This window comes from Squalius cephalus (assembly GCF_949319135.1).
Source record: "Squalius cephalus genome assembly, chromosome: 3".
NCBI lineage: Eukaryota > Metazoa > Chordata > Actinopteri > Cypriniformes > Leuciscidae > Squalius > Squalius cephalus.
The window spans coordinates 8,398,611-8,426,074 of NC_137124.1; the positions used below are offsets into that span (position 1 = coordinate 8,398,611).

The 27,464-nt window shown below is 35.7% G+C and overlaps 1 protein-coding gene across 1 annotated transcript; it reads right to left on the bottom strand.

Moving 5' to 3' along the window:
- Nucleotides 1-7,878: 7,878 nt before the first annotated feature.
- Nucleotides 7,879-26,843, bottom strand: f13a1b (coagulation factor XIII, A1 polypeptide b). The gene is made up of 15 exons (XM_079866232.1): nt 26,661-26,843; nt 23,771-24,027; nt 22,021-22,209; nt 18,490-18,738; nt 17,508-17,626; nt 16,557-16,664; nt 13,257-13,434; nt 12,515-12,653; nt 11,701-11,804; nt 11,500-11,588; nt 10,680-10,833; nt 10,329-10,604; nt 9,264-9,424; nt 8,570-8,706; nt 7,879-8,202 (listed from the first exon to the last, which is right to left on the bottom strand). Exons 2-15 carry the CDS (start codon nt 24,021-24,023, stop codon nt 8,061-8,063), a joined length of 2,298 nt encoding a protein of 765 aa, XP_079722358.1. The 5' UTR covers nt 24,024-24,027; nt 26,661-26,843; the 3' UTR covers nt 7,879-8,060.
- Nucleotides 26,844-27,464: the final 621 nt, after the last annotated feature.

The window sequence follows — 27,464 nt, forward strand, 5'->3', positions numbered from 1 at the left end:
AGCAATAAAATATGTTTTAATTATCTTAATGGATATTTTTGTTGGTTTTTATTGTGCTTATTTTTTTTCATCTTGCAAAACATTACTAGGTTACTGTAGATTACAACATGAATTCAATATTATTCCCTGAGCTATTCACCATCATGTCATTCCAAACCTGTAAGACTTTATTCTGCAGAACCCAAAATCTGATTATTATTTTTTTACATGCAGTTACAATGAACTGAGACTGAATCTTTCTAGCTTTCAAAAGCATCATAAACATGTAATAAAAATGGACCATGTAACACATGCATACATCTGAAGCCATTCAAGTTATTGAATCTCATGACATCTGGTCTCATTTACATGTTAATGCACTCTAAAAAATAAAGGTTCCAATGGGTTTTCACAGCGATTCCATAGAAGAACCATTTTTGGCTCCCCAAAGAACCTTTCAGTGAACATTTCTTAAAAGAAAAAAATATATATCTTAGTGGGGATTTTTTTCAGTAATCCAATTAAATAAATTTAGGGTAATGGTTCAAATCTATGTTTTATAACTTGAGCAAATGAAAAATATATAACAATATATATTTCCCTTAACAATATTCACTGAAAACTATTTCATGAGAATGAATGGTTGCCATTATGATGATCAGTGTTTCATTTAGTTGGGCACTTTGATGCTTGGCTTTTTATGTGAGTTTGTGGTTTTTGTAACAGTGTTTACCAAAATATTTAATTAGTTGTAAGCCAGAAATAAAGATGATCAGGTGATATAGTTTTTATCATCATAAAGTAGAATAGTTCAATAATGTTATCCCTGACCAAAAGTGGCTGTTTGTTTTTAACAGATAATAATCACCAACAATACTTTCTCACCACAGATCAGATATTCTGAGTTTTGATTTTTAAAATATATTATGTGAAAAATTTTTTTTAAGACACACAGAAATCAAGAATCAACATATGAATTTCAAAAATGGTGACATGCCTTACGCCACATGCATTGCAGCATGAAACATGTCTCCATTGCTGTGATTCATATGATGATTCATTCTTGATATCTGTTTGTGTGCAAGAAAAAAAATCCTGCAACGTATTCAAATTTCAGAATATCTCATCTGTTGCAAGAAAGTACTGTTGGTGAATATAATCTATTAATACCAAATAACAACTTTTGATCTGTATAAGATAGGTGATTTTTCTATTTTATGATGCTTAAAAATAAATCACCTGATCATCTTCTGGCATTCTTTGCAATAAATTATGTATTTTGTTAAACACTGTTACAAAGACCACAAACTCACATAAAAAGCCTAGAGTCAAACTGGCCAACTAAAAGAAACACCATAATGGACAACATATTTTGAATAAAGCATAAACATCTAAACCTCTGTTAATTCTCAATAAGAGCTTCTGCTGAGATCTTGAGAGATTTATGGTCTTCTTTTATTTCCAGTTGATTTCAGGCTGTAATAGTTGAGAGTGCAAGCATGATGTTGAACCAACATCACATTGTAACATTGATTCAATGCCATTACCATTCATTTTTTGGATGGAATTAAAAAAAAATTGTTGATTCAAGGCAGTTAATGTTGACATATTAACATTGATTAAACATTGTTTCGATGGTGGCTTGCTATCTGGGTTGTTTTCTAAGGTCAATGTTTGCCAGCTCTTAGAAGTTAAAAATCTGACACTTGAGTACTGAAATTGTGGATGTGTGGAAGTAATGTATAATAAGTTAATAAATATTGATGTAATGGAAATTATTTATGTCTTTTTTTTTTTTTACTAGATCCTGGATAAGTATACATATTAAGTAATGTTTCTTAATGGGAAACATGTTTTATTAAATCCATATCTTTTTGTTGTTTAGAACAAATCATTTCCATTAACTTGTATTTTTAAAAATGAGAATCAATTGATTGTTAAATTTATATATATTTGATTGGAGAAAACAAACCTGACTTGACTCATGCATACATCTGAAGCCATTCAAGTTACTGAATCTTATAACATAATTTACATGTTAAAGGAACACGCCGACTTTTTGGGACTTTAGCTTATTCACCGTATCCCCCAGAGTTAGATAAGTCCATACACACCCTTCTCATCTCCGTGCGTGCCGTAACTCTGTCTGACGCACTCACCACTAGCCTAGCTTAGCACAAAGACTGGAGGTAAACGGCTCCAGCTAGCATATGTAACAGTGGTCAGGCGGTGAAGGGACTGAGACCAAAACTGGCTTTTCTCACATTTATTCCTTTGGAAAATCAGAACACAAAACATGCCTTCAGGCACTGGCATACATAAAACAGCATCCAATGTAAAGCATACCGCTTCTGATCTTCTGTTGTAAATTATTACACCTAAAGGATACACCTTTAGCATACTAGATGGGGATAAAATAAACTTAAGAAAAATAGGCCTACACAGGAAAATATTTCCTCCTTCTGTAACTAATTCACATTTAACATATGGAGCAACATACCTTTGGAAAATCAGAACACAAAACATGCCTTCAGGCACTGGCATACATAAAACAGCATCTGCACATACAAAATAAAAGAAATACACTGAATACATGGAAAGTTGCTAGCGGAGTTTACAGCTTGTCACGTAAGAATCAGTGTGTATGAACTCGTGGTCATAATGAAAACATTAATAAACTTTCTCTAAGTTGCTAGAATTGCACCCAAATCTTAACAATACATGTAAAGTAATATAACACAGGTGATATGTCGAAGTTTTCAACTTAAACAACATTTTACAGTTATAACATTAAAACAAAGTGGGAAGTGCTTTATACAGTTAACCTACCCAATGTAAAGCACACCTGGCAGGACAAAACGTAGCAGAGCTGCAGTACACTGTTTCTCCAAAGGGGGTGCTCCAAACCACCAAACTCAATACAGCTGCTTAATTACGGTGAAAATCACATACAAACACTAACCTACATTTCTAACTCTGTTACACATACTGCTCCCAATAAGTGACAAAATAACGCCAACATTTTCCTATTTACATGTATTGATTTGTATAGTCACAGCGTGTACAAATAACAAGGTCACATGAGACACAGCCATCTTCTAACAGTATACATACTGGGAACTATATTCTCAGAAGGCGAAGCACTGCTAGGAAAATGTTGGTGTTATTTTGTCCCTTATTGGGAGCAGTATGCTAGCTGGAGCCGTTTACCTCCAGTCTTTGTGCTAAGCTAGGCTAGCGGTGAGTGCGTTAGACAGTGTTACGGCACGCACTGAGATGAAAAGGGTGTGTATGGACTTATCTAACTCTGGGGGATACGGTGAATAAGCTAAAGTCCCAAAAAGTCGGCATGTTCCTTTAATAACCTTTTCATCCCACAAAAGGTTCTTTATAGTCGGAAAAGGTTCTTTGGATTTTCAGAATGTTCTTCACACTAAGAGAAAAAAAAGTATGAATATCCAGTTTAGGTGGCTTGCTAATAAGTAGGCTATACCTTTAACAAAAATATATTTAAGTGACTCAATCTTATATAAAAAAATATTCTTTTTTATATGACTCTAAAGTGCTCTTTTTAAATGCTCAAATTACATTTGTTGTGTTAATGTCACTGATCTTAAAGAATAAAAACTTGCACGAGTCCTGGAAGCGGTGTAGGTTTCAGCCAGTCACATTGAAGGGTTGAGAGTTTCTGGAAAGCTCATGGCTCTGGTTTGTACCGTTTTCATCAGATAGTCTCTGATTGGTTTGGCCTGCTTGGGAGTTGAGGCTGAACTTTGCTGTGTGTGTTTGTAGTAATTATGATTCATGTTTTAGTGCACATCTCCTTGATATCAGCCTTCATGGTGGTCAGATTCAGTTCATATCTTGACTTACTGTTACCTCTAATTAATTGTATGTAATCTTAAAACCACAATGTATTAGACAATAATAGACAAAAGTGCATTTATTATTATTCATTAATTTATTATTCATTAATTCATTAATTAATCCATTCATCTGCTCCTGCTTGTGTACTGTATAATCTACCACCTTTTTACTTTAAACTTGGCATTTTTCACTGCTAATATTATTGTTTCTCATGACAAATTGCTTGTGATGTTTTCCGTTTCTAAGTCGCTTTGGAAAGAAGCATCTGCTAAATAAGATTTTTTAAATATGTCCCTCTATGTTTTATCATCTCACATCTTTAACATGTTTTCAGCTCAAATCAAGATTTAATTTCCATTACATATGTGCAAATGCAGTGTGTACTGTACATTGTCTCTGTGATTTTGTGTCATTCCTTACTTCAGGTGTAACGAGGAGTCAGTGTCGTGAGGATCCATATGCAGCTTTATTAAAACAGAATGCAAGTCAAACAGGCAGAGTTCAATCACGGGCTTCAAACACAATGTAGATAAGGCAGAATCAAAGTCAGAGTTCAGGCTGAAGATCAGGGCAGGCGGCAAACACACAGGATAATCAAATGACAAGGCAGATGGAATCAGAATAGGCAGGCGACAAAGAATCAGAGTCCAGTAACCAGTCCAGTCCAGTCCAGTCCAGGTCAGGTCAGGTCAGGTCAGGTCAGGGAAATCACACACGGAATAAACGCTCAGAAATGTTTGCATGGCAAGACAAGACTTCACAATGAGGAAGCTGGGAGAACAGTTTAAATAGTTCAGAGTCAATGGAAAACACCTGTGAGTCAATGGAAAACACCTGTGAGTGAAATCAGCCACAGGTAGGGGGTATATGGGAAATGAAGTCCAAAGAGTTAGTACTCAGGTGATGGTGACCTCTGGTGGTGAGCGGAGGGAGCCACAGAGGCTGAATTCGTGACATCAGGGATTACTTCAAATGTTTTGTCATCTGAACCCCTTTGATCTCAAATATTAAAATTTGACTACACATTTGCATGTTCACTTTAGAAACAGTTTACATAAATCATTAAATGTAAAGCCCTTTGAGTGCTGAGAAAAGTATATAAACTATATAAATCCAACTAATTATTCTTATTATTAATTGTTATTACATTTTCAAAAGCTGTGTACGTTGCATTACAATATGCAGTTCAGTTGAATGTGATAGTCCACTATTAGCTAATCATTACCTACTATTTTTCATACCTCACTGAAGACTACTAACTACAGAAGTGAACATTTGAAGTTGTCCTATAAGACAAGAATGAGTATTGTTCAAAATTCATGTATAACTTTGATGAAAGGTTTTGATCCACTTCAAATGTTGGCCACTGTACTATACAGGTTCATAATTAATATTAATAATGCATAATGTATAATATAAGGGTATGGTAACCCATTATTAATGACTCAAGTGTTACTACATTTTTCTAAGGAACTTCTAATTATTTTGGATCAGTATTCTAAAGTGAAGATCATGGGAACACACTAGTATGACTAAAGTGTTACCAAATCCATCGGAGCGAATTACTATTCAAAATATTACAAAAATCTCAAAAGTTTACAGTGACTAAGGAATTAGTAGTTGAGTCACTTGAGTCATTACTAGTGGGTTTCTGTTACCTTTTATTATAAATGATGCATTAATCATGTTAATTATGAACCTCTATATAGTAGTTCTCTGGGAGGTATGAAAAAAATAGTAGTTACTGAAACTACCCAACGCTCTCTCACGACCAGTTCATACCAATTCGTACGATTTGTAGATTCAGGGTCGAGGTCAGTCATTCGTAAGAATTCATATATTAGCCACCTCATAAAATTCATACAAATTGCCGTGAGATCGGGTTGGAACTACCACATTCAACTGAGCGCTATTACTTACTAATTGGTTAATCAGTTTCTTGTTAGTTAAAAGTAGTTACTAAAATATTAATAGTGCGTTACTCATTTATTCATGTGTAGTTGTTCATTAGTTGAAGTGTTGCCGTCTTTGGAAATCTGTAACCAGAAAACCCCCATGCAGTGCTGTGTCAGTGTCTTCTTAAAGGATTAGTTCACCTCAAAATGAAAATTTCCTGATAATTTACTCACCCCAATGCCATCCAAGATGTCCATGTCTTTCTTTCTTCAGTGAAAAAGAAATTAAGTTTTTTGAGGAAAACATTTCAGGATTTTTCTACACACAACAGAGTTGAATGGCAACCAGAATGTTGAAGTTCAAATCAATGCAGTTTCAAAGGACTCTGAAGTGCTTCAAAGGGCTCTACACGATCCCAGTCGAGAAATAAGGGTCTTAGCGAAACGATCGGTCATTTTCTAAAAATAAAAATAAAAATGTATATACTTTTTAACCACAATTGTTCGTATTGTGCTGGTCTGCGACGCGCCACGCATTGCGTCATCACGAAAAATCCTGAAATGTTTTCCTCAAAAAACTTAATTTCTTTTCCACTGAAGAAAGACATGGATATCTTGGATGGCATTGGGGTGAGTAAATTATCTGGAAATTTTCATTTTGAGGTGGACTAATCCTTTAAGTCTTACACTTTGAAAAAAATACTCTGTCAGAGCATTTCTTACTCTTATAGCGTCATCTTTGAGCAAGATCAGACTGGTGAGTTTGTGTAGGCCTACGTGATCCAGGTAAAGCCGGGGCGTGTGACTCTGTGCGGCATTAATGAATGAAGAATTGAAAGTATGGGATACCTAGAATAATCAAAGATCTAAATTTAATCATAATCAGTATTTATGATTATTTTCTAAAAAGACACACAATCTAAATTTGACAATCATTTGAAATTGGAGTCAGATTAAGCGCAGAGCTAAAGTAAAATTTAAACCAAATTATCAAAATTAAGTGAACTTCTGAACGCTGAAAAGAAGCATTACACCTTCGCCCATACGGATGGTCTTTACACAAATAATTCCACATGTCAGTTTTGACAGGCCAAATGAGATGCTCGCCGATTGGATGGACCTTTTTGCATTTGGCAATGCGCTGTAACACCATGTAAGTGTAGGACTGAAAATAATCCAAGATATTTCTTTACTGTTTCCACCACAAGGACCATTGGGAGTTCAAGGCACAGAGGGGCTGATAGTGATCAAGGCCTGTAGGCTAACATGTTTGTACTTTGGGGGTCAATGAATTGTCACACCTTTAGTACAGTGGGGGGAGTGTAATTATCTGATTGGTCAGTTTGAATGTCTCACATTTGGGTTTTAGTCACATGGTCAGGAAAGGATAAAAGATTGAAACTGTTGCTCCGTCTCAGTGTCTCTCTTCTTCTCTGGGTCCCTTTCTTGGGGCTCTCTCTCTCTTTACCTCCTCCTTCCTCTTACTCTCTCTCTCTGGTAACATTTTTTCATATATGCTGGGTACAATTAATAATATAAGTTATCATCATCTCATACATCTATTTTGTAACTATTTTAAGTGTAACCATAACCATATTTTGTCATTAAACCTTTTCAATTACAACTAATGTGCTAACTAGTTTTTAATTGGTATTGACTTTGAAGTGCTACATATTGCAATACAATATCGTCACTCTCTATAGCAATGCTCTCCCACAAATATTAAGCTACTGTAACTGCGCTTATTTCCTTCATTGGTATAAGTGGCAGTGGGTGGAATAGACAAGAAATGTGCAGTTTTCTACCATCTTGCTAATAACATTTCTTTACTCATCCGGCAAGTCTTGCAGCTTGAACCACTGCAGGAATCCACCCTTACAACACACATACGGTCTTTTCTGTAAAAATGACACTACAATGGGCACTGCATTTGTATTTGAATGATTGATCTTTCCTGTTTTATACATCAGTTAATATTCATACCTAATGAGTGAATTCTATAAAGAGATTAATTCATCTTAATTCAATAAAAAAAGTGTTGTGGAGTGACTTTCACTCGACTTTTCGTTTTCTGTGCTTATTTCCCTTTTCAAGAAAAAAACAACCTTTTTGTTGATTTGTTTATTTCTTTTATTTTAAACCTATGGATATAAGAACATATTAATTGTAATAACTGTATTTTTGACTAAACATAATATAATGCACTGGTAACATGCTTCAGTATGTTTATAGAGTACATGCTATGCTGGAGTTTATATGGTATTTCTCTTTGGTCAAAGACTACAGACGTGTGTTTCTCAGCTTCATCCTCTGTGGCGTTCAAGGTTGTATGGTGAGCTCAGTCTCCCCGTACACCTGTCTGAGCGCAGCACAGTCTAGACTCGCCATCAGTTTAGTAGAGCCGGCCCGGCGGGGACTGAATGTCTCCGTCCACGTTATAGAGGTGCCTGGAGAAATCAGACTGAAAAACACATCACACACACGTCAGAATGACACAAAACCTGCAGTACGGACTTACATTCATGCATTTAGCAGATGCATTTATCCAAAACAACTTGCATTGCATTCAAGGTATACATTTGATTAGTTCATGCATTCCCTGGGAATCAAACCCATGACTTTAGTGATGTGAATCTCACATAAAACATGTTCATGTCACATTTCACTCTTACAAAAAGGAACCGTTTTTTTGCACCGCACATTATTCTCAATTAGTGTAATATGGTAATTTTAACATATATGTTTTTTATTTTACTTGTATGCATTGCATTTAAAATATATGTAATATGTACAGATATGTGCAATGGTGTCGGTCTGACAGTGTTCACCTGTACTGCTTGTGTTTGAGGGCCATGATTCCAGGACCCTCCATACGCAGATCCACATTCTCCAGACTGAAATTAAACGGGTTGGTGAACTCGACTGACACATACATTTCCTCGCTCACTCTTGGAGAACCAGTCACCTGTACAGAGAGGCATAGCAAAGAGACAAGAGAGAGAAAGAAGAGAGACATGAACTAGTCTATAGTCTACCAGTAGAGGGCAGCAGATTCATTTACATTCAATTATCAAAAGCAACTTACAGTCCATTCAAACAACATTTTGTCAGTATGTGTGTTACCTGGGAACAGAACCCAGCTTTTATATATATATATATATATATATAAACTTAAAATCTCAGGGGTCCATCAAGTAAATATTTTAGGTCAAAGGGGTTTGTCTGACCAAAAAAAAAAAAGTAAATTTAACTTAAATTTTATTTCAATTAATAAGAGACCAAATATCATTTAAACTTTAATCATTAAACTTCAAATTTATAATGTTTTTATATTGTTTTATTTGTATATAATAATATACAAGTATAATAATACGTTTGATTAAAAGGTTAATAATCTTAAAATTATTTTTATTATCTATACTTTATTTGAGCTTTTTCAGTTCCCTCATCAACGGCAGTTTGGGAAACCCTGGTTTTAATGTTTAAATGAGAGGTACAGTAACAGTAATAGTAATGCCTGACCTTCACTATGAGTTTGGGGTTGTGCATTGTGATGACTTTCATTGCTGTTATGATCTGTCCCGTCTCTTTAATCTTTCCTGTAGCGATGAAGTGGATGTTTCCCTGTTCCACCAGTTTGCGCATGTAGTCCTCGCTGCGCACAGACACTTTCTCCTCCTTACCTATCGCCAGCAGGGGGAGCATTAAAAGCATGAGTATAGATCCAATCATATTACACTCTCTCCTAGGGCTGGGTTGAAAATATAAATTTCTCGATTTTAATCAAATCTCCTTTCTATGTACTGATATCGTTTATTTAATCCTGATAAATTATCTTTTATTTTATTTGTATCGTGCCGACCTACCAATAAATTACAATAAGCTTTGTGCTGTTACTTTTGATGTGAAACAAAGTCTTAGCTTTCAAATTCAGTCAATTTTATTATGAATTTTACCATTTTGGCACTTCAATGTAGCGTGACAGATCGCTGTTCAAGCGGCATGTAAACCCATAATCTCTTCCTCTTCACTAATATTTACAGCTCCAAATAAACATGAATGAAATACATCAATAAAACGGCTTGTAAACAATATGCCACGTAACATTACATTTACCTTTAGAAAAGCTGTTCAATGACCATAAACTCAATAGTAAGAAAGAAAAAAAGAACTCTAGAGAGGAGCATTTTGCTAAATATATGAATTAAATATGAATTATATTTTTACTTAACCTGTTCTTCAAAATTGAATGTGTGTTTATATAAATCTAGTTATGACAGCCACTGTGTAAATGTTTATATTTTTAAACAACTAGTTGAAACATAATTATGTCATTATTACTATAACGTTATTATAACAAGAACAGTAAGAGTTTGTATACAAATCAGGACCTTTAAAATTATATTAATGTACCCACTGTACAGTTACAGCATTGGTTGAGTTTTTTTTTCCTTGACATGTACTGTAACTGATAAATATTCACATGAATCGATATCAAAACGAGAACTTCTGCAAACTTGTGAATCAATATTGAATCGAGAAACTCGTGTAGGCTACCCAGCCCTCCTCTCTCGTACGTGTACTCACTCTGCAGTGGCTCTAGTTTCACTCTGGGTGTATTAAACACAACCTCTCCGCTCGGGACTCCGGTGTAATACACCACAGTCCCGATGATGTACACGTCTGCACTGCGCCGCTGGTCGCTGCGGTTGTTAAACTGCAGCGTCACGTTAAAGTTGTCCCCTACGCGAACGTCCAGATTAAGGATCTCCACATCCACATCACCCTTAGGAAGAGAGGATTTCTCCCTCTGACAGCCGAACTCCTCCGCTTTCTCCAGCACACGGCGCTCCTCTGGGCTCCCTGAGGAAAGAGAGGTTTAAAATGGAGGTCGATCCTGGTTATCTGACATTTACATCCAAGAGCAACTTCTCTCACCTTCAGGAAACTTGTATTGATTGGTGATGTCTCGACGCCCGTCGTGCAGCACGGCTTTGGTCAGAACCATGCGGCCCACGTGAGAGGTATTGACCTTCACCGCGTCCAGTGTCCCATCTTTATGTCTACGATAAAAGACCACGTCACTGTTCACCTGCAGAGAGAGATAGATAGATTAGGTGGATGGATACATGGATGGACAGACAGATAGATAGATAGATAGATAGATAGATAGATAGATAGATAGATAGATAGATAGATAGATAGATAGATTAAAAGCAAAAAGGACTCTTTGACCTGGTATTAAGATGCGTTTTGGTCGATCGGATCACAAGTGGACGATGCTAAATTCAGGTGTAAACGGGTCTAAAACGCTTTGAGCTTGTGGATTGTCGACCGGATTGTCGGCTGAAGACCCAAGTTTGGTTTGAAGATGAAAAACGTATCAAACACAATGTTCTCTTATCATTCCTGATTTCTAACACACTCACAGCGTTCGGCTGGTCTTACGGCTGTCAGAACAGAAACTAAAGCTGATGATCTCTGTGTGTTTTTTTCCGTCGTCTCCGGTCGCGTTCATATGTAAATTGCATGAGCTTATTTTGACCATTAGATCGAAAGATCTGAAAAAACACAAACATTTCCCTCCCATAGACCCTCCCTTCGAAGAAATCAGGACAGAAGAGGTTGAAAGTGGACAAAAGGATCAAAACACCAGGAGTAAACGGGAATGTGTCTCCCTCATCTACATGTGATCCGATTGACCAAATTGCATCTTAATGCCAGGAGTAAACGGGGCCTGTCACATGGCTTGCATTACCTCAGCGAAGACAAAAGGGGCATCAAACGGGTAGCAGATCTGGCCGTGTTTAATGGCAGCTACTGATGCAGGACCGCACCTGAACATACCTGACAGAAGAACAGCCTCAATGACATCACAGAACAACAAACAGATGCAGTGTGTGTGTGTGTGTGTGTGTGTGTGTGTGTGTGTGTGTGAGAGAGAGAGAGAATGTCCTACCATCACTTGTCTCCTGTGGCGTAGCGTCCACAACCTGCCATCCTCCAAAGCCAGAGGGCAGATCGGGTCTCGCCATGTAGCACTCGTTCCAGCAATGATAATTCCTGCAGATGAAGATAAAGCAAGTCATTTACTGCATAAGCCACATTCAGCAACAGGGTGAGAGATTCACAAGGCCTTGGGGTAAAAATACTGCCAAAATGAACAAAAAATCCTCCTCAAGTTCACGATAAGTGGACCAAAAAGCCTTGTACAAATTAAAGTGAAATAAAATGAATGAACTGCGTCAATTGCATTATTACATCGTGATGCAGGGCGTAACTATTATTACAATAGTAATAGTATGCAATTGTGTTAATACATGTGTGCCATATATAAAACATTTGATCCAAAACAACAAATTTTTTGTGCAATTGAATTTCCAAATGTGTTACCATGACATGTTGTATGTATTTTTAATTAATTATACAATTTTAACTCATATTTAGTAATGTACTTGATGCATAATGCATTGTAAAGGTATTCATAATGTACTTTATAAAGCATTATATCTTTCATAAATAATTGTAACCAAAGTTAAAATGCATTATAATATTTGCAGATTCTGAAATGGGTTGTTTGTCAATGATTAAATAAGTATTATAATGTATTATAACTGTGTTTAAAATTATTCACAAGACCACACAATGCTTTATAAGGTGCATTACAAGACATAGCATTAAAATATTTTTATAATGCATTATCTATATAGGCTTTAAGTAAAGTGTTAGCAAAAATTGTACTGCTAAATTGCAGGCTGTAAAAGAGCACAAACCAGATGGAATCCTTGGTGCGATTCCGGTCCACTTTTCCGTTTTCGTCCAGAATGATGTCCATCTTCAAGTTTCCGTCATTGTCGTGGGCGGAGAAGTAGTTTGTCACGACCCTGCTGGGGATCCCGAGACTACGCAAGACTGTGGGGAAGAAGGAGATGATAATTAATCTCATTACACAGCTCTCGGAAATGCTCGGTTCTGATTGGTCAGTTATTCGCCAATAATGACCGTTGTCAAAAGCAACGGTTTATAACGACTGTTTTGTGCACTGTAATGGATTTTAAGATAATTAACAGGTAGGATTTTAAAACATTTTCTTATCAAATCCCTATTTCATGACCCCTCTGTTATTATTTATATGATGAAAAGCTGTGTAATAAGTGATATGACTATACACTGATATGAACTTGTTTGTTGGTCTAGGCTCAAAGCTGCTTGCTAGGGACTCTTTTCAGTTGTGGAAGCTTTGTGTTGAATGAGCTAATAAAATAGTTAAACTCAGATCAATATTTCGTGTCTAATTATTTACTTATGTGGCGTGTAATAAGCTTACATCCAATACAAGCTAATACAATGTAATGTAATAAGCTTGTAATCACCCCTTCAGCTGATACAAGACCTGATCACCCAGTCAGGGTTTCAGCGATAACAGCCAGCTGGATATACATTATCCCTTACATATAGACCGGAGATCATGTGACCTATAAATGAACGTCTTGTCCTGTTGAAGTGAGCTCTCACAGGAGTTGAAGACGGCAGCGTAGACCCAGCACTGGCTGTAGCAGACCGGCGTTCCTTTGGTGTTGGCGTAGTCCAGGAGGATCTCCACGCTGCCGGTCCAGGACGTCGGCGGGACGCCGTACGTGTAATCTCCACTCCAGTTTCCCACCAACACGCCCTCGTCATCACGGGAGTTCAGCTGTTTTGAGCCAGGGAAGAAGTGAGCTCAACAATAACTTCATGAAAGTTGAAAACGATATGTTGTTTCGCCAACAGCACACATTATAAATCATCATGTGGAAATTTTAAAATGCTGTGTTTTTAGTATTAAAGGTGACCTGTGATGCAAAATTCACTGAACATAAATGTGTGTACACCACCCTATAATAATAATAATAATCCACACACTCCTCTTTTTATTCCCCCTAAATCATAAGCAGTGTCTCAGAACAAGCCGTTTGTAGATTCTAGCAATGTGATGTAAGAAATGCCTAGGCCCCGCCCACAACTTCTGACAGACTCCGCCCTATTAGCATAGACCCCGCCCTCAGTGAGCGGTACACAGTCCAGCATGTTTATCTCCTCGACCAGGGCATTTAACTGCAGCGTTCAAGTAAGAAATGAATTCCTTTTAAAGCTACTCCCTAGTGAAAAAAGTATACATTATTGTATTTGAAATATATTCCCTTTATCAATAGTACATTGCAAATATACTAACAAATTTTTTTTACTATCTTTAAATATATTAAAAGTATATTAGCATCATGCTTTTACCTGTTTTCACAATACAACTTTTAACACACTTTAAAATAATTGTACTTTAGTATATTTTCTGAAAATATATTTTAGAAAAAATATACTTAAAGTGAAAATTCAGTTTGTTTTTTAAAAGTGTATTTATTTGCACTTTACTTAAATATATTTTAAGTATATTTTTTAACTGTGTGCTGGAAATGATCATTGTAACAATGCATTGAAAGTATACTTTCAAAATACATTATAGTAGCCGATAGTATATTGTACGAAGTATAGCTAAGTTATATTTGTTTATTAATGCTCATTTGTTATTGAAGACAAAGTGTGCAATTTGTAGTATTTGGAATAAGCCAAAGGTATTAGGTATTATTGAGCATATACTTTTTACTCAAATACACTTATGCTATATTGCTTGTGTGTTTCGGAGACACTCGTAATGAATTTGTAATGTACTTGTAACACAAATAAAGTACACTTTAATATCACTAATCAAGCATGTAATTAGTCCCTACACAGGCATATACTTAAAGTATATTAAGTATACTTGAAGTTGTTCGTTTGAAGACACATCTCTTTGACCCAGCATTCACATAATACATTATAGACTTCTATAATTCAAAGTTAGGCTGCATAGATTAGGTCAGCTGGAACCGGGAACACTTCCCATAAATCCTGATGTCCTACTTGTTACATCATAAGAAGAATGGCATCTACACTAATTTTAGTGTCTTTGTTTATCCCGAGGTTTTCCCGCAGCCTGCCGGATCCAGGCCGTATCCAGATCTGATGAAGGACCTTCGCCTGGACCCGATGACAACGCAGTGCTGAAGTGCCAACTAGTCTCTCCCTATGGAGGATCCCTTTGCCACTCTACAGATAAAGCGTCGTCGGGAAACTCAATTCGCGTATCTACCCCGAATTGATCAAATAAAATAAAATTCTGTATCAAAAACTATCAGGATTGACCAGTACTTTGTTTAGGCTTGGTCTGTAGGGAATTACAAACCTGCGCACATATATTCAAACGCACATAACTATAGAACCAATTCTTAATGTGCATGTGACCGCCATCAGCGTTTCTCACAGGTTCACGTTTAAAGTCTGTGTGGAGAGAATGGTGTCGTCTTAGCGGCCCCTAATTTAATAACAAATGATCGTTGCGACGGAAGCGAATCAATCAAAACTAACTTTAGCTGGAAAATAACTTTATTAAAGAACCGCTATAAAGCCAAAACAATCTGTTACCTTAAATTATACGTTTATCTCTGTAAAGCTGCTTTGAAACAATCTACATTGTTAAAAGCGCTATATAAATGAAGATGACTTGACTTGTTCCAATTTAGCACACAAAAGTACACAAAATACACTTAAAGTTATGCTTTACTACAATTTAAAGGAGAACTCCGGTCAATTTTAACATTGAGCTCATTTTTTTGTACATTTGGAGTGCTGTCAATACAGAGAACAACGACAAAAATCGGTGTTGCCTACACCGAGTTATTCTATTTTTAAAATTTGCACCCTGTTGACTTCAATGGGGCAAGTACTAAACCTGCTTTTAGCCTCTTAACATCCTTGATGTGTCATTACAAGTGCACAGAAAATGTGAGTGATTCCTTCTGAGTGAACACGAGTGAATCTGACTGCAGTAGATGTGAAAGATATGTATAAAAACGATGTTATTTAAGCCAGCGCAAATACCTGTTTACATCCTGTTTTTCGGTTGAAGTCCAAAGTAGTCAATTGCCGAATTCACGCGCATAGGTTTAGTTACCTATGATCACGCGCGTGAACTCGGCAATCGACTACTTTGGATTTTCTGTGCACTTGTAATGACACATCAAGGATGTTAAGAGGCTAAAAGCAGGTTTAGTACTTGCCCCATTTAAGTCAACAGGGTGCAAATTTTAAAAATAGAATAACTCAGTGTAGGCAACACCGATTTTTGTCGTTGTTCTCTGTATTGACAGCACTCCAAATGTACAAAAAAATGAGCTCAATGTTAAAATTGACCGGAGTTCTCCTTTAATTACAAATAAAATATACTTAGTACAAAATTAGTTGTTCCAAATAGCACACTTCAAGTTAACTAATCATTGACACACTTGAAGTATACTAAATTAGTCTGGCTGCAAGTTTACTTGTGTTTTTTGTTTTTTTTTCACCAGGGCTAGTTACTCAATAAAGAGCAGTGAGTGATTTTCTGTTTTTCTGTTGTTGTTTGATTCATATTCACAGCAGTAGGTACTGCATTTTACGCTGCTTTCTCTTTAATACACAGATCTAATGTAGCTACACATGCGGTTTCTTTCCCTGCTGTATACATTCACAGACATAACCGACTGTGTTTATGTGAATAAAAGTATTATTTAAAAGTTATTTATCTGTCAAAACATGACAGTTCGATGCTTTACTGTTAGCTGTGAACATTTACATTATAGTCCAAGTCTGGCACAGAGGGAGCTCAGTTCCTCATAAGATGGTAAACAGTAAGAGAAGGGGATCATTCAGCGTTTTGGAAACTGTAGCTGTAGTTTCTCTGGTTCAAGTGTGTCAGTTTCTCACCATGGCCGAGGCGACGCGGGTCACTTTAATGACGTCACCACGGTTGGACAGCGGCATGTCTGCTTTATCCAGAATGAACAGACAGGCATCCAGGACACCAAACTCAAACTAATAAACAAACAAAATACAGAAAACTGCAATATATCTATTCATAAACAAGAAAATATTCTTACAGCCTTTTAGTTATAATTAAGGATGCACAATATCCCTTTGTCATCACATATCAACACTCACTTAAAATAATAAAAAATACTAATATTTAATAATGCTATTAAATGTAATTTTTAGCCAGTTTTAAAATAAATATCCATCACACTGTACATTATAAAGTTCTTATAAAGTTCTGCATAAAATCACTTGTTGAATATAAAATAGTTTTTTTAATACATTTTTACTTTATAGTATAGAATTTTGGTAACAGTTTACAATAAGGTCTAATTTGTTACCATTAGTTAATGCATTAACTAACATTAACAATGAGCAATATAACTGTACTATTTAAACTGTTGTGAATGTTAACTAATGTTAATAGATACAACTTTTGATCTTCTGTATGTATTATGTATTAGTAAATGTTAAGATTAACCTTAACTGAGATTAATAAATGCGGTAGAAGTATTGTTCATTCTTAGTTCATGTTAAATAATGTTAACAAATAAAACCTTATTGTAAGTGTTTCCAGAATTTGAATATTGGTCATTAATCAATTATCGTTCATAACATTAAACCAATTATTGGTTTAATCAAAATTGCCGCATATTTTAAAATAAGAGCATGCTTAATAATAAATAAATGTCATAGCGATTTTTCACAGAGATTAAATGTGTCCCAAGTATCTTTTATAAATTGTGTAGGACAAATGAATGCAGGCACTCGGTTATTCCTGAACATTAGAGAAAATTAAACACATTCATCTGAACACTTAAAGAACACAAGGAAGCCGCAGCAAACCTGTCCGTAGTTCCAGGCCCGTTCGGACACATCGTCATATGCTCCATGATAGATGATCCCCAGCTCGTTCATAACACACTCTTCACGCTCCTCCTCATCGTCCAAGAACACGGGATCAGCTTTCAAAGAAACATCAGTTATCATGCATCACATCTTCTTCTTTTCCTTAAAGGTACACTCCACCGTTTTTTGAAATAGGGCTTATTCACCTTCTTTCCTACATTTAGATAGGTGGGCAAATGCATTTTTGTCTCAGTGCATGCATTGTTTTAGTTTGACAGGGTTGGAGCTAGCTTAGCTTAACACAATGAATGGAATCCTTTGTTGCCAGCTAGCATGCCCTGAGTAAAAGTGATATATAAAAAAAAAAAATTACTTCTTGTGGCCTGCGTATTCACAACAAGTACAAATAGCGATGCAGATTAACACTAGGCGATTTCCTATGCAGATATTGACTTATATATTAAGGACTATATTAGGGGGAAGCACAGGCGAAGCACTGCTACTTGGGCATGATATCTCTGCGCCTAAGTAGCAGTGCTTCGGCTGTGCTTCCCCCTAATATAGTCCCAAGTCAATATCTGCCTAGGAAATCGCCTAGTGTTAATCTGCATCGCTATTTGTACTCATCGTGAATATGCAGGCCACAAGAAGTAATTAGGTGTTTTTTTTTTTTTTTTATATATATATCACTTTTACTCAGGACATGCTAGCTGGCAACAAAGGATTCCATTCATTGTGCTAAGCTAAGCTAGCTCCGACCCTGTCAAACTAAAACAATGCATGCACTTAGACAAAAATGCATTTGCCCACCTATCTAAATGTAGGAAAGAAGGTGAATAAGCCCTATTTCAAAAAACGGTGGAGTGTTCCTTTAACGCATGCACACAATTTCAATGTGCACTGGCGTCCATATGTTTCAAAAACAGATCCTAGCCTATATAATATGGGTTCTTCTCCCAGAGAGAAAGAAATGTAAAACCTGATGACCACGGGTTAAAAAGGATGTAGACGTCGGTGCTCGGGTCCCTCCTGGTCCTGCGGATGCCGTAGGGCGTCACCACACCGATATATATCAAGTACTTTCCCACAATGCACTCTGGTGAGGGTGTGATGCCCATCGTGACAACATTGTCGCTGGTCTCTACGACCCGACCCCTCCAGAGACTCTGTCGATCCGCAGTGGGGAAGACGGGAATGTAGGTGCCCTTACTGTACTGAGGACTCGGCCCTGGTGCACAACGACAATCACAGCAAAATATTAGCATTACAGGCTTCATCATTATGCACAAATATACACCACTGTAAGATTGGTAACACTTTACAATAAGGTTCATTAGTTAACTAACTTAGTTAACATGAACTAAGCATGAACAATACTTTTACATCATTAATTAATCTTAGGTTTAATTTCAACATTTACTAATACATTATTAAGGTTGTATTAGTTAACATTAGTTATTGCACTGTGAACTAACATGAACAGCTGGATTTTTGTTGACTAACATTAACAAAGATAAATAAATACTGCAATAAATGTATTGCTCATTGTTAGTTCATGTTATTTAATACATTAACTAATGTTAACTAATGAACTTTATTGTAAAGCGTTACTTTTTTTTAAAGTAAGTGTAAGATTTTCCGGGGGAAAAAAGTTTTTGAAAGATGTTCACCAAGGCTGGATTTATTATAAAAACAGAAATATTGTAAAATATTATTACAATTTAAAATAACTGTTTTACTTAATTATATTTAAATTTTTAATTTTTTCCTGTGATGCAGTCACATGATTCAGAAATCATTCTAATATGTTGATTTGCTGTTGAAGAAAAAATGTCTTATTATCAATGTTGAAAACCGCTTAATATTTTTGTGAAAACTGATGCATTTTTTCAGTATAATTTGATAAACAGAAAGTTCAAAAGTGCAGCGTTTATTTGAGATAGAAACATTACAAATGTATTTACTGTCACTTTTAATGCATCCTTCCTGAATAAAAGTAGAAATCTTACTGACCCCAAACTTTTGCATGGTTGCGTATGGCAAAGTCTGTTCTGAGCAAAAAGGTTTGCCTGGTCTGTTTGTTCAAATCATTTTCCAGTAAAGAGAACCTTGCTCAACTAGCCATCAAGCTGACTTCCCTCAGCTCGTGTGCTCAGTTTCCTTAAATATCAGTGGCAATGTGCAAATATCTGGATGTGTAAATATTATCAAGAAAAAAAGAGAAGTGCACAAGGTTTTGTCACTGAAGGGAAGTGTGCCAACGAGAAGGGAAAGTGTTGATGGTGCTCAGAAGTTGCAGAACAATGGCATCTCTTGTGAAATTTCACTGTCAAATACATCCAGAAAATGCATAGAGAATTACATTTTTTTGCTGCGCTGGACAATATGCCTCTTTAAATAATTCTTAGGTATTGCAAAAGGGGGAAACTGAAGGAATTTAAGCAGAAGGAAGCTTCAAAAAACATGTACGCTCTTAAAAATAAAGGTCCCAAAAGAAGGGCTTCACAGCGATGCTATAGAAGAACCTTTTTTGGTTCACTAAAGGACCTTTCAGTGAACAGTTCTTAAAAGAATACATTTTTTCTTAGTGTGAAGAACATTCTAAAAATTCTAATTCTACTTTAAGAAGCTTTTGCGGAATGGAAAGATTCTATGAATGTTAAAGGTTCTTCATGGAACCATCAATGTCAATAAAGAACCTTTTTTAAGAGTGAAGAATGCTTTAATAAAAAATGGAAAGACTTCCAGATTACCAATTTGAGATATAGTGGCGCTCATTTACACAATACTCAATTTAGACTAATAAACAATGGAATTTTGACTCATTGAATAAAGTAAGTTTTTTTTTAAACGTATTTAAGTATTAAAAGCGCTGATCTATGACCCATATTTATTATAGCCAGTACTAGTCATTATCAGCGGTATTAAAGATTAGTACAAACATTTAATATGTATTGATCTGCAAAAAAAAGCTAACTTTTAAATGTATTACCAAAACTTTTTGTACATAATACTGATTATTATACTTCTTATAAACTTTTACAACAGATCTAGTTCACAAATAACTGACAGTCGCGAAGTATGATTTTCATTTACAATAATCAATACTAAAATTTGGGATTAGTAACTTAGCCTACTTTTTGCGCTACGACAATATCCTGGTTAATTTTTACCTAATCACTGAATCAGTGACTTGCAATCGGATCAGTTCAATTAGTAAATGAATCATTCGGTGCGATTCGTGAACCATTTCAACAGGTTCATTGGAAAGAATCATGTTCATGTTCTTGGGTATCATGTGGCGATTTCTTCAGTTCGAAATAGCGAGGAACGACATGTTTTTATGAAATGGACTAAAAAGTATCATGTTATGCTTTGGAATGTACTGAAGTAAAAGTTTCCCAAAAGAAAAATACTTAAAGTAGAGATACTTGAAATATCAGCAAGTAAAACTACTTCATTATTGTCCACCACTGGGAAAAAAGACTTGTGAACCAGTGGCGGCTCATCAGGGGAGGTAGCCTAAGGGAGGCCAAGCCTACCCAAAACTTTGAAGTAAAAATGGGAGAAGGAAGATTTAATGGTAATAAAATTCTCAGATATTAATTTCATGTCTCAGAATGTGTATTTATTGTTAGTAATTTCCCCTCTGTTAGTTAGTGTAACCACCGCGAGCCTCTTCCCCGAATGTGCAGAATCTGCGAAACGTGATTAGGAGTGTTGAGAAAAGTAACGTGGCAGAGGAGGCTAGCCTCTCTTGGTATTTCAACCAATCATCGACGAGACGTAAATTACGTGATATTAGTTTGTACTGCTACCGCTGATGTAACTATGGAGAGTAGAGATTTTGAATATTTGATCGCAAACAAATTACCATTACAACGCTATCTCACAGTCACGACCAAATCGTACAAATTCATCAAGTGAGTAAAAAGTGGCTGATTCGTATGAATTTGTACGACCTCACTCGTACGAATTCGTACGATTTGTCTAAACCCCAGTGGCGGTTAGTTTTAGGGGCGGGGTCAGGGTTAGGTCATTCGTACGAATTCATACGAATTGGGCAACTCGTAAAATATGCGATTTAGCAAAAATAATTGTATGAATTGGTCATGAGATCGGGTTGACCATTCATACAACAGCTAAAATTAAAAATGAAGTTGGAAATAGGCTATACAGCAGTCAGCTTCACTAAACGACCCAACGCGCTCTTTTAACACGGACATTTAAAAGGACAGAAGGAAGTATTTTTGCTTCTAGTGATGGGCTAGGACTAGATGAGAGAACTTATATTTATATTGTAATTTATATTACATATTATATAATGTAAATTTATATTATATTGATGTATGTGTCGTTTTCTATAGCCTACATTGTCTGTCTATAAGTGACCAAAAAGCCATTTTAAAGCAGTTAAAAAAAATTTAATAATTGTGTGCCTCTATTTAAAAACCCATCATTCACCATCCACTGTTGTGAACATGTTGAGCTGAATTCTCTGAAGACTCACCTATGACAAACTCAAGTGCAAACTTGTCTTCGGCCGGTTTGTAAGGCCGATTGAATGTGATCTTGATCTGGAACTCTTGAGCCCGACGCACGATGAGGAAGTCGCTGGAGTACAGGTGTGTGTGGTGCTCTTGTTTATTGAGCTCTTGAGGTCGTTTCAGCACATCCACGTCCCAGACATCAAGATACTCTGAGGGACAGAAACAGGACTGTCAACACGTTAAAGGCTCAACCATCATTCGTCTTTTTTACAATAAATACTCTACAAAAACAGTGGCATGACTCTCACAGAGGATGTCTTTCATTCTTTATCTCTGAGGGTTTAAAGGGAAGAGGATGACGAAAAAGTCAAGATGTTACAAGATAAAAGTGGTGTGCTTCCTGCAATAAATGTGAGGGACAAGAGCTCACTGTTATCTGGTGGAAGTGGTAAACATGCAGGAAACGGTCTTAGTGATCAGGATATTTGTTTCAGCTTTTCAGTTGAGGGCTTTTGACTAGATAAGACCAAGCAAATATTTTAGTAAACAAAGAAAGGGTACCAAGTGTGTCTGCATGAATTATTACTGATAATAAAAGTTTTTGAATTTGACCTTTTTGTGCTTGTAATGCAAAAGAACCTTTAAAACAAAAACTTTTTCATTTAAAATATTTGTTCGTATCAGCCAATTTCCATGTCTCTATTCATCACCATTACATTTTAATTGGTTATGCATAAAACATTTGCTTTAACTGACAATATTTTATCATGCTTTCACTTTATATGTAGTTCATTTTAAATGCTTTATTCATTTTCATAGGAAATGCTAAATTGATGTGATGTTGGGATATTTTTCACTGGAAAAATAATGGTGAGTGTTATTTTAGTATTATTCATATACTATTGTAGTGTTTAATAATATTTTTATTAATCTATTAATATTTTCAGACATTTTAACAATTTTGTTATGTGCTTATTTTATTCATTTATTTGTAAATAGTTTATAATTAATTTATTTTTATATCAGTTTAAGTTTAGTACTTATTTTTCTCAAATCTTAATTTAAAGATTTTCTAAAGTTTTTCATCTAATATTTATATTTAATTTTATTTCAGGTTTTAGTTAACAATAACAACACTGATAATAATGACGTCATATTTAAGTGAGAGACATCGCTTTTTTAAAATTAAGTTTCTATTACAGTATTTATCTCCATTTTATTAAGTTGACACTTTAGTCTAACTCAATAGTTCTGATTTGGGACAAAAATAGAGATACATTTTACACAGACAAAAATGTCAAGAATATTATTATTGAAGATATTAATATGTATTGCAATAACCGTAAAAGATTTTTAATATGTGATTTATTAAAACGCACACCAAATAAAAGGGATCTACTAAAATTTACTCTACATATAATTTCTTAGTGACAATATTTACATATTCTAGCACTTTAAAATTACCATGAAATCAAAATGGGCAGTTCTAGATTTTTTAAGGAATATTGCATTGTTTATTATACATTATTTATCCGTGCACGTTGTTTTTAAAATTCGTGCCTCATAATGTTGTATCTAATCTCTTGCAGTGACATCTCTTTTCTTCTCTGATGTAGAGGGCGGGGCAACCTGTCAATCATATGAGATCCACCAATAGCAAACCACACCCATCCAATCAATTCCCCATGGATAAAATCAACATTTAATCCCGCCCTACATTTATTCCTATTCGAGAAGCCGATAAAAAAGTACAGATGTTCTCATTCTCACCATTGAGTGGAGGTGGTCCTCTGGGCATTAACATGAAGGGCTCAAACTCCTCCACTTTCCCCTCCTGTTGGTTAGAGCTGGCTTTGGCTCCTGCACTGCGCCCGCGGTGGGACACGCGTTTTGGGCGTACGGCGGGTGTGACGGCAGGTGTGACGGCGGGTGTGGCGGCAGGTGTGACGGCGGGTGTGGCGGCGGGGGGCGGGTTCTCTCGGGCCTCTTGATCAGCCATGGTGGGTACTGGAGTAGTGGCCATTAAACTGAACTCAGAAACAATGTAAACAGGTCAGCTGCACACATCACATACAGACTTCAATGATAAAACAGTAAAAGAGCCTCTTCTTTTGTTTACACATCCATGCATTTTTATAAAATGTTGCAGGAAGGGTGTCATTCATGGCATCTGTTTTGCATTGAGGATGAAGCACTGCATGCACACACAAACACAAACTCAAAGCATGTGCTGCACAGTTTTATTGCAGGATTTGGCCTTTCTTCCTTTGATTTATAGCAGCATATGAAAAGTCCAATGTAGAAACGTAAGCTAAACTAAACTAATGAGGAAGATGCAGTTTGGCTTTTCTTTCTGTCATTCTTTGAAAAACTGGCAACACTTAAGGTTTAAGGTTTTAAATATTAAGGTTTCGCTGTAAACATTAGTTAACTGTAACAGTTAACGTGAACTAACAATGAACAATACTTCTACAGCATTTATTAATCTTAGTCAATGGTAACTTTTAACATTTACTAATACATTTTTAAAATCCAAAGTTGTATTTGTTAACGTTAGTTAATGCACTGTGAACTAACATGAACAATTAGATTTACTAATTAAGGTTAACAAATATTAATAAATGCTTTTAAAATATATCGCTCATGCATTGTTAGTTAATGTTAGCTAATGAATTAACTAATATTAATAAATGAGACCTTAATTTTGAAAGTGTTACTGAAAAAGTATCTGCTTAACTAAATTAGTGTTTTGTCTTTTATTTTGAAATCTAGAAACTTAAAAAAAACTTGGGGAAATAACAAAATGACTTGCTTACAACTGTTTAAAATAAATAAATAAATAAATATTATTTCTAAACCAGAATTTTTTTTCTGTATATTATAGTCGCCATGAAACGGAAGTTGTGATAGTCGTTTCTGCACAATTATGACGTATATCTGGGTGAAACTGATTCTCGAATAAGAATAAATGTAGGGCGGGGCTTGATTGATTGGTTGTGGTTTGCTATTGGTTGATCTCGTGTGATTGACAGGTTGCCCCGCCCCCGTGTCAGTAAACACATCATCAGAGAAGAGAAGAGATGTCGCTGCAAGAGGGAGGGGAAGTTATTTTGAGAGTTATTTTAAGATTATGAGGGCAAATGAATTACAAAAAATAAAATAAAATGATGTGCACAGATAAATCATTTATAATAAATACTGACAAAAAATAAGAATTGTACATTTTGATTTCATGGTGACTTTATGAACACAATATGGGAATAAGTAGTGTGTGTTTTTACAGAAAACCTTGTGATTCCCTCTTTGGTGCTGTCAATGCAGACGGCATTTTCCCATCCAATTGCCTATTCCTGTGTTTCCCGGCATTTAAATGTGGAAAACTTATTTTTATGATAGGCTGCACAATGGCTGCTTTTACACTGGCAAAATGTGCCACCACAGACACACAAACACCTGTGTGATGGTTACATAAACTGGGCGTCTGCTTGAATGAGGTGTGAAGTTTGAGGAGATGTTTGGCCCGTGAACCCCACCGGAGCCGTGAGTAACACCTCGGACACAGTGAAGTCTCTGTTCACTTCTGAACCACTTAAACACACGGCTGAACACACTTTTCCACACGTTATCTTGGCGAGGTAAACTAGACGGAAAAGCTGATGCTAATTTAAAAAAAAAAAAAAAAAAAAGTTTGTCAAGGTTTTTTTCTGCGGTTATCACGTAGATATAAAACAGATGGTGGGACATATTAAAATAGCTACGTTTTGCAAACTACACAGAAAATTGGCTCTCCATGTAAACACTCAGACTTACTTTCACAAACACACACATAAAATGCATTTGCAAACACAAACGTATCTAAAATCCAGAATATAAATACATCAACAAAAATTCAAACACTAACATATTAACATATAACACTAACATATTATCTTTAAAGACAATAACTTGTCCTTTGCAATTATCCAGTTACCCTCAATCAATTTTTGTGAATACACACACACACATACACACACAAACACACACACACACACACACACACACACACAAACACACACACACACACGTATAGGATATCAATGCACACATGATCTACACAAAAAGTTAGTTGGAGGTATTTGGATAGTTGCAAAAATACACTAGTACCTTTCCAAAGCTTTGGGCTCAGTGTCATTTTTTAAAATAAGATATTAATACTTTTATACAGCAAGGATGCATTAAATTGATCAAAAGTGACAGTAAATATCTTTATAATTTTATAAAAGATTTCTATTTGAACTTTCTATGCATCAAAGAATCCTGAAAAAAATGTATCCACACAAATATGAAGCAGCACAACTGTTTTCAACATTGATAATAATAATAATAATAATAATAAATGCAAATCATATTATAATAATTTCTGAATGATCATGTGATCATTGAAGACACTGAAGACTGGAGTTATGATACTGAAAATTCAGCTTGATCACAGGAATAAATTACATTTTAAAAGATATCCACATAGAAAACAGTTATTTTAAATCGTAAAAAATATTTCACAATATTACTGTTTTTACTGTATTTCTGATCAAAATAAGTACTCAAACTTTTGAACAGTAGTTGGCAATTTCCATCTTCCAGAGTGAACTCTTTACTATTAAATAATTAAAAGTAAACTAACCTGGTTTATGTTTAGGCAGAAAGGCGGCACTGGTCTGCAGACACTGGAAGCTGGAGTCCGGGATCACACCAGGACGACTTCTGCCTTCACTTTTATATGGGTATATGGGGCTGGAATAACAGTGTGTGTGTGTGTGTGTGTGTGTGTGTGTGTGTGTGTGTGTGTGTGTGTGTGTGTGTGTGTGTGTGTGTGTGTGCGCGCGTGCGTGCGTGCGTGCGTGCGTGTTTGTCCTCATGGTGGGCATGTCCATGTATGCAGATAAGCATGACATTATAAAGCAGTGGGTGTGTAGGAGTGTATGTGTGAGATTAGAGTGGAAGTGCAAACCACTGCGTGTGTGTGAGTGTGTGAGGCTTGTAGTGACCAGAAATGAGACCAAATAAAGACAAGTGTAGAATGTGACACATCTTTCTCTTTAGGCAACGACTCAAAACACGCAGAGACACTTTACAATCAATACCTAAAATATTCAGTTTCATTTTTTTGCAAAACTTGCAAATGCTATATTGCTGTAAAAAGGCAAAACATAGTAACTTTCAATAAAAATCATAATTTTACTGATATATAACTGAAATAGTGTCTCTTAGATTGTGATCCGATAAAAAAAGTTGCAAAATGTATATAAAATCAATCATAATAACATCAAAGCCATTTTTTCTAAATCCCAGTGCTTGAAAATGACTGGATATTGCCTTTGTTTGGCAGTATAAATACAGCTATGAGTTATAATACTGAACAGTTTTCTGTATATCTACAGTAAACCGTTACTTTTCATCAGATCAGTCTCTTTGCTTACCATTAAAA